The sequence below is a fragment of the Muscardinus avellanarius genome, assembly GCF_963383645.1.
Source record: "Muscardinus avellanarius genome assembly, chromosome: 7".
Taxonomy (NCBI): Eukaryota; Metazoa; Chordata; class Mammalia; order Rodentia; family Gliridae; genus Muscardinus; species Muscardinus avellanarius.
The window spans coordinates 14,123,478-14,138,403 of record NC_137793.1 but is presented as its reverse complement, the minus strand read 5'-3'; the positions used below and the strand labels follow the sequence as shown (position 1 = coordinate 14,138,403).

Below are 14,926 nucleotides of genomic sequence, written 5' to 3'. Positions count from 1 at the left end.
CGCGCGTGTGTGTCTGTGAATTGGGTGCAGGGGTATTCTACCTCCGAGTTCCACCAGCCCTATTTGTTTATTTTGAAACAGGGTCTTACTAAGTTGCAGAGGACCTCACTAAGTTGATGAAACTGGCCTTGAACTTGTGATCCTCCTTGTCTTAGCCTCCCAAGCACTGGATTTGCAGGCCTGCACCACTACACTAAGCTAACATTCTACTTTTATATGATCCTATTTGAATGTTGAAAATATTCTGGCCTCCAACATACACAACTATGTATACTCCTGGGTCAGGCAGTGTTCCAGCTCCTTGCAGACCTGCCCTTACTGCTCCATGTTATTTATTTCTGGTTTTTTAGTGCCTTAGACAAACTGGCAACTTTCCCCTAGTTAATAGGTAGAGCTACCTAATTTGGGCTGCATTTATCTACCAAATCTGGACATCTAACCAATCTCTTATCCGTATCCTTTATCCGTATCCTTATCCCTTTTCCTTTTGTGTTTGGGGATTCTAAGAACTCAGATGATACAAGCATCTTTAAGAAAGAAAGGACTTTTTTTTTTTTTACCATAGATATTTATCCCAGTTCCACTGTGAGACTTCCTCCTTCCCTTCTGATATTATAATATGATGATTTCTTTAGTAGCGTGCTAACCATAAGGGAATAATTCACATGGTACTGTAGGAAAAAAAGGGTTTCTTTTGGTCTCTATAAGTTTTGATTTAATTGTACAAATTGTTATAGCTTTGAAGCATCATGCTTCCTATTGTAGTATGTTTATATATATAAAATATCATAATAATCTTGGGGAAATATTCTACATTGGTGGAATATTAGATCACTCAGGACCTTACTTTCTCTTAAGTTTTACAAAAAAAATGGCAATCTTCAATAATTAGCAAAGTAAGATTCTCATCTCAGTTACATTCCATTATTTTTCAAATATGGAATTCTAATTCTGCCAGAAAAAAAAAGTAATAATGTATAGAAAACATGTCTTAAAGATCTCATACTAATACCAGAACCAAGAAGGGAAAAAGTATATAAAAGCCAAGAATAGTTGCACAAGAAATAAATTTAAGTTATTTGCTATACCTGGCCTTGAGCACAGCCTCTGTGACCATTTTTTATTATCTACAGAAATGTTTGGTGGAAGAATTATACACTACAAAAAAGATAAGAGTAAAAAGTCTTGAAAACATGCTAGAACATTTCTTTAGGTATCTGAGTTGGATTCACTAGACAGTTGGATTTATGAACTAACTGGAAATATCAGTAAAGGTTAAAAGGTACACTCTCCTCATTTTAAAAGTTCCTGTTGGGTTTTTGGTAGCTGTATTTTGTCTAAAATTCAACTGGATTTTGGAATGTCTTGATATGAAAATTCTGTGTAAATGGGTTGAATTTAACAAAGTATGAGCATCTGTTCCATACCTTATATTACTAGAACCAGATAAAACTATGTTTGTCTCAAAAGGAAAATTCCCTTAGCAGAATTCCAAAATACAATACTGAAGACCATGTTCAGATCAATAAATACAAAAAGTAGAAGAGATTGGTATTCTCAACTTTTTAAAAATGTCTTCAGATACTGTCTGTAGAATGTATTTATTTTATCTAACACTAATCCATTGTGATTGAGATATCCTATCCTTTCTATTTTTGAAATTCTGCTTTTTAATAATATGAATAGAAAATATGTGTTTTAAAATTCATTCAACATGAATACAGTTTTTCTCTCCGATCTGATTGTTTCTTATTCCGTTTATATTCTATATCACATGGAATACAAAATAATAAGAGTTTTTATAAATTTCAGACATAAACTCAAGGTATATGAAATTTTAATTTTAAAAGTATTAAAGTATACTGATTTCTCTATTTTCTGGTAACCTACGCTTTACAAAATTGTAGAAAATATCACAAAAATCTGTCTTTCTTTTTTTGTTAGCACACTTCTAGTTTTCTACTCTTTTCTTTTTTTTTTTTTTTTACATAAAGAAATAGAGCCTAAAATTCAGCTAATTCTCTAAGGAACCAGTGCCATTTGTCAGCTGCAGGGAATTTTCAACCATTTTAGGTTGACTCATTTTAGGAGTTGGAGTTTCTTATATTTTAAAGCTGAGTTTTCTTGCAGTGACTGGGCTAAAGGTTAGTCCAAAATGTGTTATAAAAGCAAGAATATTCTAATATTAGAGGAATTATAATGATAAAAAGGAAGTAAGCTTGGGGGCATAACTTATTTTTTAATAATATATTAGTGCTAAAGTACCCCGAGAGGAAAGCAGTTTCAAATATTCTGTTATTTTTAATTTATTGCTTATATTTTGTTTAATTTAAGCTATGTCTCAACAAATTGTTTGGATTTGCTTCAGCAATATCTAAAATGAAAACAAACAAGCCAAATATTTAAGTCTGCAACTCTTACAGGACAAAGAAGAAAACTAAATATGGTTAAGTGCACCAAAAGGATAAAGTCAATAATTTACCTGCAATCCTATCTACCTATCTACTTATCTACTATCCCAGCCCTCTATCTCTATCTGGATTTATCTCGTTTGGAGTACACCTTCATCTTTCATTAATTATCTTTATATGAATGTGTGTGTGTGTGTGTGTGTGTGTGTGTGTGTGTGTGTTGCTAGGGATTAAATCCAGGGGTATTCCACCTCCGTACTATACCATCCAGCTCTTTTTATTTTATTTTTTAATGAAATAGGATCTTGGCAAATTACTGTGTTCTGGCCTTGAATCTTTGGTCCTTCAGTCTCAACCTCCCAAGTATGGATTATAAGAGTGTGTCACCATGCCTGGATTATCTATGTGATTAGACAGGCAAACATTTTCGAGAGGCATCCAGAATACTTTACATTATTTATTGAGATTAAATTTAAGATTGCATTTAGAAAGTGTAACAGTATTTCCACAAACTACCTGGAAATAGCAGGGATATAATAGGAGGGCTATCTAGAATAACTTTACATCTTCTCCTTCTTCCTTTTTGCCCTCTCATATATTCTAGCAAGACTTTACAAGATGCCCAAACCTCGTGGTGAGCCGGGCCAATGCACAGTTCATATCATATCATATCCAGGTCTTATCACTAACCCACGGGTTTCCCCTTTACCCTATCCAAAGACTAGGTCTTCCTCATCTAGCTATCAAAACACATTTTCTTCTATCATCAAATTCACTCCACTTCTCTGAAAACAAACTAGGGAAATTCTATTTTTAAGGGGAACACATAGAAAATAAACCAAAGCAATAAAATATTGACTGAGTCACATTTGAAGAGACTATACCATAACTTTTTACCTTCTTGGGGATGTGAATTTACTCAGATACCTTTTGGCTTGGTCTTGATTTAAAATAAAAAGAGAAGACTTGATTGTCTATGTGACCTTCAGCATGCACAAGGTATGAATTCCTCTCCTCGGTGACTCCTGTGTTCCTCCTCTCCATCACCTTAATGCAGCTCTCTTCTCCCTATTAGGCCTTTTTATCTTTTGTTTCTCTTCTTAAAACTTTTCCAAACCCGTTTTATCTTATCATCCCATTTTTCTGACTTTTATCTTTCTACCACCAACTGTATTATTTTACTTTACTGATCATGCTTGAGGCAAGAGCTTTTCAAAAAATATTTTCCAGATTTTAGTTGCAAGCAAAGAGCACTTCTCTCCCGATCTTGCTTCCAAAATAAAATTATGAGAATAAATTAAGCAAGTATTCAAAATAAGGATTTTTCTTTGACTAATGATTGTTTTAATTCAAGTGTATTTAAAGTTCCCTTCTTTTACTTTTTACTTAAAATATGAATCTGATTGAACTTCTCCTTGTATCTTTAAGTAGAGTATTGTAAATTTTCAGAATCACACATATTCTAATATATTTTAACTCTTCTACCTTTAAACATCCATTCTGGAATATCTAATTTTCACTATTCTTGGATGTCTCTTGGATCTGGGGGAAAAGTTACCTTTTTTAAATAATACAAAACCTATAAACTGATTTCTGTTATCTGGATTGACCAAGTTATATATTTGGATTCCTGGTTATTGGACCTGAGGCATACGTCCTCAAAGTTTAACACCGTGCCTTCTGATGCAGTGTGTGTTTCTAAATGCCAAATTATGATGAATTTGCACATATAAGAATTTTAGGTTATCACATTTCTCTATTTTCTGAGAATATTCAGAACAAAATACCCATGTCTTTAACAGAGGGTTATTATTTGTGTAAAACCCAGACTGTTGCCATAACAAAGAGGACAGCTAGGCTCCTTCCTCTTACAAAATGAGGTTATTCTAGCTGTCATCCTGCGTATTCTAAGAGGAAACTTTTATTCTCGTCAAAGCAAATAAAAAGTGTTTAGATATTTCCTTTACATGGTCTTTTCTTCTGAAGGCAAATGGCTCATGTCAGAAAATACAAGGAAGGGGGATACATTTTTCAGGAATTTATTGAATTCCATACGATACTTGAGTTGCCAGAAATCTATGGTAATTTATGATGATAAAAATAGATGTAAAAAGTAATGCTTAAAATAGATAAATTTAGTTATGTTTTGTAAGGCAATCTCTTAGTACCACAGTATTGAAAATTAACTTTTCAATCTATTCTTAGTTTACTTTACAGATCCGTAAGTCCATTGCTGTGTGTGGTCTAAGTGTACATAAAAGAATTAGTTCAAATACTTCTTGCATAGACTATATTTAAATAATGAGTTAACATATACATTTATTTCAGAGTTTTTATATACAATTAAATTAAAATAAGCAGTCATGGCCTGTTACTTATACTTTGAATAATGACCAACACAGTCATTCAAAAAATGTGTGTGCGGCCAGGTGTGGTGGTGCCAGCTTGTAATCCATGCCCTTGGGAGGCGGAGACAGGAGGATCACGCTGGTTTGAAGCCAGCTACGCTGGATTAAGAGACCCTCTTTCCAAAAAAATATATAAAAAAAATAGGTCTGGGAGTGTAGCCCAGAGGTAGAAGGGTTTCCAGGAATCCCAGTACCACCAAAAAATGTGTGTGTGTATTTTTGTATTTCTGTCTGTGTGTGTATGAAATTCTTTATCAAACCGAAACCTACACACAAATATTTCAGAGGATATTCATGATTCATGTGCATACATTAAAATATGAAACAAGATTTCCTAAACTGGGTGAAAAGGGAGAAGAGGAGCAGGATACAGTTTCAGTGAAGGCATCATACTCCTTTTTATGTTCTAAAACATATATTTATAACCTGTTTCTTCTTTTTATATATTCTTCGCTTTAGTCTTTGTGGCTTAATGAGTATTTTATGCGTCAAGAGATATTTTCTTGGAGCCAATGCAAATGTTTAGATTAACAAAGATATTATATTAATGCATCATGTATGCAAGCATACTTTCCACTCTGTGATGGCTCCATTGGACTTTAAGATTCTTTGCCCCTTTCTTGAGACAGGGTCTCCCTATGTTGCCCAGGCTGGCCCTTAACTCCCAGGCTCAAGGAATCTTATTGCCTTCGCATCCAGTATAGCTGGAATTATAGGTCCTCACGACTGCATCTTGCCCCTTTAAGATTTTTTTCCCTAAGAACTTAAATTAAAACTAGGTGGAGGCTAAACCTGATGAAATTTATACAGAGGGTCCTAAAATGAAAGTTCGAAATGGTTGAGAATGGACACCTTTGACGGATATTTGAGTTGTAAATTTGACTAGGCATTTTCTCAACTTCTAAAACCCTAATGACATTTGGCAGCTTCAAATATACAAACACATCTAGGTGATAACACCATACAAAGATTTTTTTTAATAATTCCAAATCAATGCTACCAGGTATCTGTAAAATCATTGTTTGAATCCTTAAGCCTCTAATATTTGCTTATCTGTGTTCTTTAAAGGGAAAAGTGGTAGCTTGCTTAATATTACCATTTAGTTACTATTTAAATATACCTATTAAATAATTTTTATAGATGCCTGAAAAACAAGGTACCATATAAGTTAAAGCTGGGAGTTATAGATTCTCACATTGGCTTTCTGTGTAAATTCGAGTGATAACTTATTTTTTTACCTTACTCGTTTTACTGAGAGATCAATATTTTGATTTTCCTTCATTAATCTTTGTTTAACCAAGTAAGGTAGCTTCAAATAAGATATCATAAGATATAAGGTAAAATAAGGTGTAACCAGTAAGATAGTTTTATTTTATTCAATGATATTCAGCCACATATGCAATTTCTAGAACAATTTACTCTTACCGTTGAATATATCTATATATAGCGTGAAATTCTATTTTCTTCCTAAGCAGTAAATCATCAGTATAACCAACTAATTGACATACCCAAAAATATACAATTTTACAACAGAAAATAAGGGTGTGAATTCAAACGCCTGGTTTAAAAACTCATCTCTCTCATTCAGCTTTGAATCTAGAGGTAATGGGCTTCTAGCAGGAAAATGTGGATCGATATGTAATATTCAGAAATAAATGCTTAAAGCAACAGAATCAGTGGCATCCTATTTGAAATCAGTACAGATAACAGTGCCAGGAAAAGTTAACACAAATCTTTACACTGGAGGGGAGAGTATTATGCCCATCTCTTTCTCTGTGTAATCAAATGTAAGGCAGAACACAACTGTGTTTGTCGTCATCAAATAAATGTACTATTTCCTTTTTGGCACTGGGAGAATTTTGTGTCTCTCTTTTAATACTTAGAAGTATGTGCACGGAACCACCATAGTAAATTAGCATGAAGTAATATATTAAAATACTGTTTACTCATTAAACCACCTGATACCATTTTCCTGTTTTACCATCAAAAGGGAAAGCGGAGGCTGCAATGGTAAGGATTTAATAATAGCCTCTAAAACAAAAATATGGTAATGCAACCCACCTCCCAATCCTGGTCTCAGACGATTGTCATAACCATCTAAGAGTCGATCCAGAATCCTAGTGAAGACCGTGGTGTTGTCTTTAAGTTCATCTTGTGATGGGCCCTGTCCACAACTGAAGGAAGCGTAGAGAAAAACAATGGCTAAATTAGACATTTCTAATGAAACCTCTTTCCAATTAAAATCTGTCCCAGATTCCCCTACTTTCCTTTCTATGGAGTCTCTGATGAGACTTTTAATTCCTTCTGGTGAATTAAAAGTGAATAAATAAAAATTTCACATTTTAACTCTTGTCATTTTCTTACATTTGTCCTCTTGGTAATAGTCTCTTTAGTCTACTATTTCTAAATATTAAAAAAATATGAAAAATCAGATCTGTTGCCTTACTTTTTAATTACTTGCATATAGATTATATCGTACATCTTCTCTAAGCAAGAAAAATATAAACACATGCTAGAAAAAAAGATCTGGAAGCTTCTCAAATCAAAACAAGTGTGTGTGTGTGTGTGTGTGTGTGTGTGTGTGTGTGTGTGCGCGCGCAAGCCCCAGAAAGAGCTCAAGATAATTCATAACTTTATTTGTAGCAAAAGCCTAACTTTAACCTGCAAAAATGTTGCTTCATCCATTTTCTATAGATCTGTGCCTTGATTTTTTTGATGCTTTTAAAAGGTATTTAGAGGAGAGACAGACAAAACTTACACCTTAGGTTAATTATATTTTAATCAGTGTAAAATTTTCTCCTTAAGATTTATGATCCAATTGTTAAAATATATCTATTCAAATTTCTAGTTCGTTTAATTTGTGTCATTTCTGGTCCTAGACATAAAAGTCCTTGGAAAAGTTCAATCCTACATATTTATTGTTCACTAAAGTGTGGCAGTTTTAGTGACTAAACCCAGATTTTTTCAACTTTTATGATAAAACTTTATTTCCATGATTCTATATAGGAATAATCAGTCCTTCTTAAATCTTATGGCTTAAGAAGGATGCATCTTCTGTCTCTTACTATTGTTAGTGTTTGGGTTTCAATCATAGTGACCCCAGTTCAAATAATGTTTCTTATATTGAATTAATATCTATGTTCTTTGAGTCCTATTTTATGTAATTATTAGGTTAACACATCACAACCCCTGTGAGAGAATTTTTTGTCATTGGATGGATCAAACTCACTGATAAATTTTAATAATAGCGCTGACCTTGGGTAAAATAATAAGTGAATCTAAGGTATAAACTAAGAAACTGCAATAAATTTAGACCTATAGAAAATCTATACCTTTTGTATTTTCCATATGATACACCTTTTGTTGAACTTTTGTGTTTTATACTACTGATACATATATGAAAAATATTTATATTTTTTAAAAGAACTTATTTTAGAGCATTAAGAAATAGTATCATTTTTAAACAAATTCTCTTTTGCAGGTGGCTAATTTTGTATCAGCAAAATGCAATGGCCATTTTTCTGATAAAGTTTCAATTTCTAATATAGTTATTTTAACACAAGCTATCAGTGGCATTAAATATATCCACTGTGTTCCTATGAAACAAGTTTTTGAGCTCCTAAATTCAACACCAATGCCTTGGAGATTGAAAACTTACTCTCCTTTGGCAAAACTAAACATCGTGTTGTTTACTAAAATAAAGTTTTCGAAGAGTTCTGTGTCTTTCAGTCTGCCTCACTGGCAGATGAGAACAGTAAAGCAAAAATAGTCTTCTGAATTAAATTATTATAAGAACTCATTGTCACAAAACTAACTGCCATGCATGCACCTTTCAAGGATATTGGAAGGTCATATTGATAAAGATGGAAGAGAAATGCTAGCACACCTCATGTTATAAGGAGCTCCTAATAAAGAACTCTAAGAAAGAAAGAAAGAAAGAAAGAAAGAAAGAAAGAAAGAAAGAAAGAAAGAAAAGAAAAAAGAAAAAAGATGAGATGGAATGGCATGACAGAGTACAGTAAGGCTGTTAATGCGATCCTTTGAATATGGGATGTCTATTACCTTTACCTGCGTTGCCTAGGTTTTTTTTAGCTTACGTAAAATTCAGAAAATGTTTTCTTATTCCCCTCTGGTTTCGTCTTATTAATGTTGATTTCAGTAATTTTACAATGAGATGTAAATACCAAAGGATATCTCCCCATTTCTCAGGAAAATCTACTATCTTATTTGGAATGGATATCATTCTTTTCTGCTATTTTCTAATCAACTTCTTTATGTTTACATCTAACTTAATGTAAAACTGTAATTACCAAAGAAGAACCCTAGGAAAAATAGCAAGGTTATTTATTTGATAGCACACATTCATGCCAAGGTAGTGTTTCCTAAACTGAATATATATTTGGAAGAGAAATGTCAGTTACAGTACCTGATTTTGATTCCATATAAACCACTATATTATAAAACACTGTGCACTAACTCCATCTACAGGTCATTACAATAGTAACACTTCATATAATTTTTCAAAAGCAGTGAAGCTTATTTAACTTCTCAAATTAAGAGTATCTGACAGTAATGTATATCCTGCTCATCTGGTATTCATACTTACCCTGTACAATTGCAAAAAAAGATAACAACATGTAACTTATCAATTAAAAAAACAATTCTAAATTTATATATCTTTCCAATCTATTCCATCTTTCTTTCTTAACTCATAAAGATTCACTCTCCATTACATTTGAAGAATTTCAGGTTTCTATAGTATGTCTAATACTTACTCATGGGCAAGAGAAACTTGGTACATAAAAAGTACCAAAGCAGATAAAGAAGACTTAAAAGTATTTGTTCTTGCATATAATTTTACTGTAATTATTTTATATTCTTGTTTGTATCATTAGAAAATAGTTTGAATACAGTTAAACATTCACTATATTTTATAACTTGTATGCCTAGTATTTCTGCCTCATTATATGTTTTATTTTTCCAATTGTTTTAAAATATTTGCCTAATATATTCCACCTCTATTGGTTATATAAAAGCAGTTTCAAAACATATGCATATATATTTCCAGAGATTCGTAATTCTCAGATTACAAATATTATTTTAAATGCATTCGAAAGTTATTCTACAATCTTTACAATAGGATATAATTTTTCTTGTTGCAAAATCAACTTACGTGGTGTGCAGACACTAATTGGTGTAACTTTCTCCACACGTTTTATTCAGTAGCAACTAAACAGTAAAAAGTTCAATTCAAATCTTATATGTTGAATTAATACATTTCTTGATGAAGGAATGTTAAGTGTATTCTAACTAACATGCAATTAAGATGTTTGCTTTTCCTTCCTACTTTCTTTATTCTTAGCTGGATTTTTATTGCAGTTAAGTTTTTTTGAATTCCCTTAGTCATGAATCGCCCATGGACAATCTTCCCCCCTAATGGAATAATGAAAAGTTACAGAAATTCTCATGCAGATTTAAAATAAAAGGTCCCCACCTTCTTCCAGTCAATGTGCTCAGGAGGAGGGTCCAGGCCCAAAGATACTCAGAGAGACCCGGACTTTTCTTCATTGCGGGCTGGAGCAGCTGGAAAGTAGAATAAGTAGAAATCAATGTGTCTTGCAAGAAACATCAGGTTATAACCACTAGGGCTGACTGAGGCAGTTCAGAAGGATGCTTTGAAGTCAGGAAATGACCTCACTGGAATAAGACACCTCATTGGAAGCAATGAGAACCTGGACCATCCATTCTCCACCTTCCCTTCTATTGCTCCATTCAGGAATGCATCAGTATCTTAATTTCTCCTGTAAAAAAAAATATCAAGTTTAAACGCTCTCAGGTGACAATATTGCTCAATGGAAAAGCTGTGAGTTGTTTTCCTATGGGTTTTATATTTCCATTATGTTGAATTTATTCTCTTCTTGTTTATCATCTGAAATTTTGACCTTTCTGTTACGAGCCCCCATGACTGAACACATTGCAATGTTGAGGCTGGTGTCTCTAACGGGGAGAACGTGTCCGAGGTGGGATGTGAAAAGTTGACACGCTCTTTTGAGTGAATTCAGCTCTGAATTCTGGAGGTACCTTGATTTCAAGAGCAACTGTGTTTATCTTTTTATAAAGACCATTGGAAACACACTGTTGAATGCCAAAGTCGTGCTTCTATTTCGTGCCGCGATTGCCTTGTTAAACATGCTCACTAATGTTTCTGTGAGGCTAAAGGACACACTTGATAGTCAAGCCATGCACTGAGCTCTCTCTCACATACAAACCACACACACATAAATGCACACAAACATGCCCACACATATCTCTGAAGCCTTCTCCAGTTCTGCCAGGTTGCTGTTAGAAAATGTTTCATGTCAAACAGATGGAAGCTGGAGTACTTTGCTTTACATGAAAATAAAAAAAAAGGAGATTTCACCCCCTTCTTAGGTAAAGTACAGTCGATCACTCATGTGATTGTTGAATTTAAACTGGGTAGTGGGATTTTGGAGGAAGAGGAGTGCGGAAGGTTTACAGAAGTAAACATATTTAGAACCTATATGTGGAGAAAATTTCAGAAATTCAGCGAACTATCTGGATAAGGAGCAAATATGCTGTCGTTTTACTGCAATGTACTGTAATTATTTCCAGCCATCATGCAAAAAAAAAAATGTTAAAAAGTGTATGTTCTCGCTTCCCTGAATCTATACTCTTTAGTGGAGTCTGGTGATTAATGCTTGCAAGTATTTTAAGACATATGTTTCATTAGGCACTCTATAGTTTAATGTAGTATCCCTAAAATACATCTACAGAATGCTTTCCATACTCTCGGGGATCATTTAAATCAGTAAAAACCATTATAAACAAGCATGTAAGCAATGAAACATAATGTGTTTGGAGTGAAATGGTGTAGCAATAAGCATTGTAAGCCTCATTATAGATTGCATTTAATTTAGTGACTGGTTTTGACACAGATGAGTAGAATATGACAAGCAATCTTGGATAAATATCATCATGTTAAAATATTGCATCTAAATGGCACAATTATTATTTACCCTCTCATTAATCTGTAGCATCTGTTATGAAGGGAAGATCAACTTCGCTTAGCACTCTTAATTTTGGCTGATCTTTACAAAAAGGGGGGCATTTCTGAAGGGGTAAACAAAGACACCCATAGCTTTTCTCCTTCCTCTGATATTAAAAAAAAAAGGAAAAAACACAATGCTCCAGTTGTTGAGTAAGAAAGTTTCTCGCAAATATCAACATAATAGTTTATAAGAATCGCTAAGCTGCTTCTTTACCCCTTCGCACCATCTGCCTCCCCCACCCAGACACACACGCTCGCTCCCTCTCGCAACACCCATATCTCAGGCCGCCCATATCAAATACTAAGTTGAGTTCTCATGTGCAGAATGGGAGAGACCCTGACACCACAGAGCATTTCTCCTTTCCTATTGGAAAGGAGAAAAGAGGTGATTTTTTTTCCCCAGCCAGCATGAGCGTGCCTTCCCTAAGAAGGGAGAGGGAAGAGATACGTTGTCTGTCCCAGCACCTTAACTTTAGACCGTGGCCCCAAACGCCCCTCCCAAACTCACCCCAGCTCCCCCTGGCTAAAGAATAATAACAATAATGCCACCAAAACAATATGTCACCACCCACCCGTGTGGAATAAATCCAGTCTGCCTAAGAAAGCAGGCGAGAAAAGACCAGATAAAGCTCCTATATCGCTGCAGTTTTCACCCCGAAAGAAAAACATTCCTTGCTTCTACCTGCTGAAGGATGAGGCGTACCCTGCTCCCTCTGCCTCTCTTTCCCACCCTTCACGATCGCATCTCTGTCTCTCCAGCTTGGAAAAGCCATGATCAGAGCCCTGCGTGTCGCGGTCCGAAGCCGCACTTACCTCGGGCCCCCTCTGGGCACCAGATCGCTCTAGACCGGGGAAAAGTCTGCGAGCGAGGATCGCGGAGAGCGGAGCCGAGCCGGCGGAGTCTGCGAGTCCCGGCGGGCGGGCGGGCGGGCGCGAGGAGCGGAGGGGCGTCTCTGCTCTGCTCGCGCTCACTCGGGCTGAGCCATCATGGGCTCTGCGTGCTCCTCCTCGGCTGAAGATCTCACACCCAAATTGGCTTCCCAATATCCAATCTGCAGCTATACAACAAAAGATTCCTCTTTACCAAGACAGTAGTAATACGTCCCAGGGCAAACCGGATGTGAAATAGGCGGTGACTTCATGCCAGAGAGATTTTATTTTAGAAAGGAAGGTGGTACCAGCCTCTGGATCTGGAGACCAATCCGCCCATTTTTATTTTATTTTATTTTTTTTTTAATAGGCAGCACAATTTAACTTGCACCGCTCTGGCCCTAATCCCCTTCTCTCTCTCTAGCTGCAGACTCAAATCCTCCCACAATCTGCTGCAAGGATTCGGGTTTTTTGGGGGGTGGGGGAAGTGGGGGATGGAAGGGTGAGGGACACGGGGACTGTACATGTCACAGTTGTCAACACCCCGGTTTTAAGGTGCGCCCGTGAAAAATACGGCCGAGCAGAATAAGCTCCTCCACCTTTCATGAAATATTGAACCACTCCATCCGTATGAATGAACGCCAGCCCTGGGAGCCGGAGGCCAGGGTTGCACGTGTGCAAAGCGCTCGTCTCCTGCCTCGCTCCGCTCACGCTCTCCCTACGACACGTATGTCTAAGTCCCTGTGACTTGCAGAGTCATGAACGCCGAGCCAGTGCTGGGAGAGTTCTGGCCGCGGGGTTGAGAGCGCCCTTCGCACTTTCTCAGGTAGTGAGCGCTTTGCACCGCACCTCCCCGGGTAGCTTAGAGGACGGGAGGAACACACGCTCCCGCAGCGGGTTTTGATCTTTGCAGGCAAACTGTTTGCATGCGTTCTCAGGAAGAAAACACCAGGCAGCCGCCGTTCCCTCTGAAACTGTGTTGGGCTCCCGGAAGAGGATTCTTGAACTTTAAATCATGCCGGTCAGGTCTAGGTTTGAGAGTCATCTTCTCCATTTCCGGAATCGTCCCTTTGCCTCGAACCCCAGCTCCCTCCAATTGGGAAAAAATGGGAGAGGGGATGGAGAAGATTTGTACAAGTCAGAACAAAACGGGCTTCGACTCCCTCCCCCCAGCCCCTCTGCCCTCGTCTGTTACCCTCCCCGATAGCTCTCCGCCCACGAATAATTATGCGCTCCGGGAAGGGGTGTGTGCTTCAAAATCAGCCTAACTACATTCCCAAGGAATCCGACTGTGGTTCCCTCGGATTTTGTGAATGGCTTTTTGTAGCAGAGAGGAGATGGGTGCAGTCTTCCTGGGATCGCTCCCTGAAAAGACCCAAGCCACCCCTGGTCCCCGGAGCAATTCTTTCAGCACTTTGGTAGGAGGTGGTCAAAATATAAGAGATCCCCTGGTGATATTTTGCTCCAAGCTTTGGTAAGCTCACTGGCCATTTTCCCCAAGTAGGCTTATGGTAGAGGAGACATTTAGATCAGAGGCTGAGCATGGCTTTCAGAAGAAAGAAACTTAATAGCCAATCTTTGTTCGGATTCTACAAGTGCTGCTCGACCTTGTACTGGGATGCAGTCAGCTTGCAGGAATGAACCTTAAGTCAGGTGATTCAAAGGATAAGGAAAATCAAATTGAGAGACAAGTTCGGCATAGGCCTGATTATCTTCTGAGTTTTGAGATGGAGTCGTACTAGGAAATGATTACAGAGATAAACGTTTGGAAGGAAGCTTTGAAGACCTTCTTTGGATAATCCTATTTCTAGACAGTGGCTATTGCCAATGAGTACCATGACAAATGCCAAAGTTTTCTTAAATGAGCATATTAAAATAGCATCACAGCGTCCCTTTGTGACATTATCCAAGTTTGGTTTATTTACTTATCCATTAATTTATTTATTGGACAGCTTTAAGAACAGAATAAGATTTTGAAGCCCTGAGTTAACAATCAGAAAATATTGAGATAAGAACGTGGATGAGCCTGGCGTGGTGGCTCATGCTTGTAATCCCAGCATTCCAGAGGCTGAGACCTGGAGGATCAGGGTTCCCAGACAGCTTCAGCTACCTAGTGAGGTCCTCTGCAACTCAGTGAGACCCGGTTTCAAAATAAAGAATAAAAAATA

At 36.6% G+C, this 14,926-nt stretch overlaps 1 protein-coding gene across 1 annotated transcript in view; it reads right to left on the bottom strand.

Moving 5' to 3' along the window:
* The window catches only part of GABRA1 (gamma-aminobutyric acid type A receptor subunit alpha1), a gene marked incomplete at both ends in the record, with an annotated part of 51,421 nt that extends 41,034 nt beyond the window's left edge, over positions 1-10,387 (bottom strand). The window contains 2 exons of the mRNA XM_080698268.1: positions 6,881-6,993; positions 10,314-10,387. Of these exons, the coding sequence (XP_080554394.1) occupies positions 6,881-6,993; positions 10,314-10,387 (187 nt within the window). The remainder of the gene's footprint in view (positions 1-6,880; positions 6,994-10,313) is intronic.
* Positions 10,388-14,926: the final 4,539 nt, after the last annotated feature.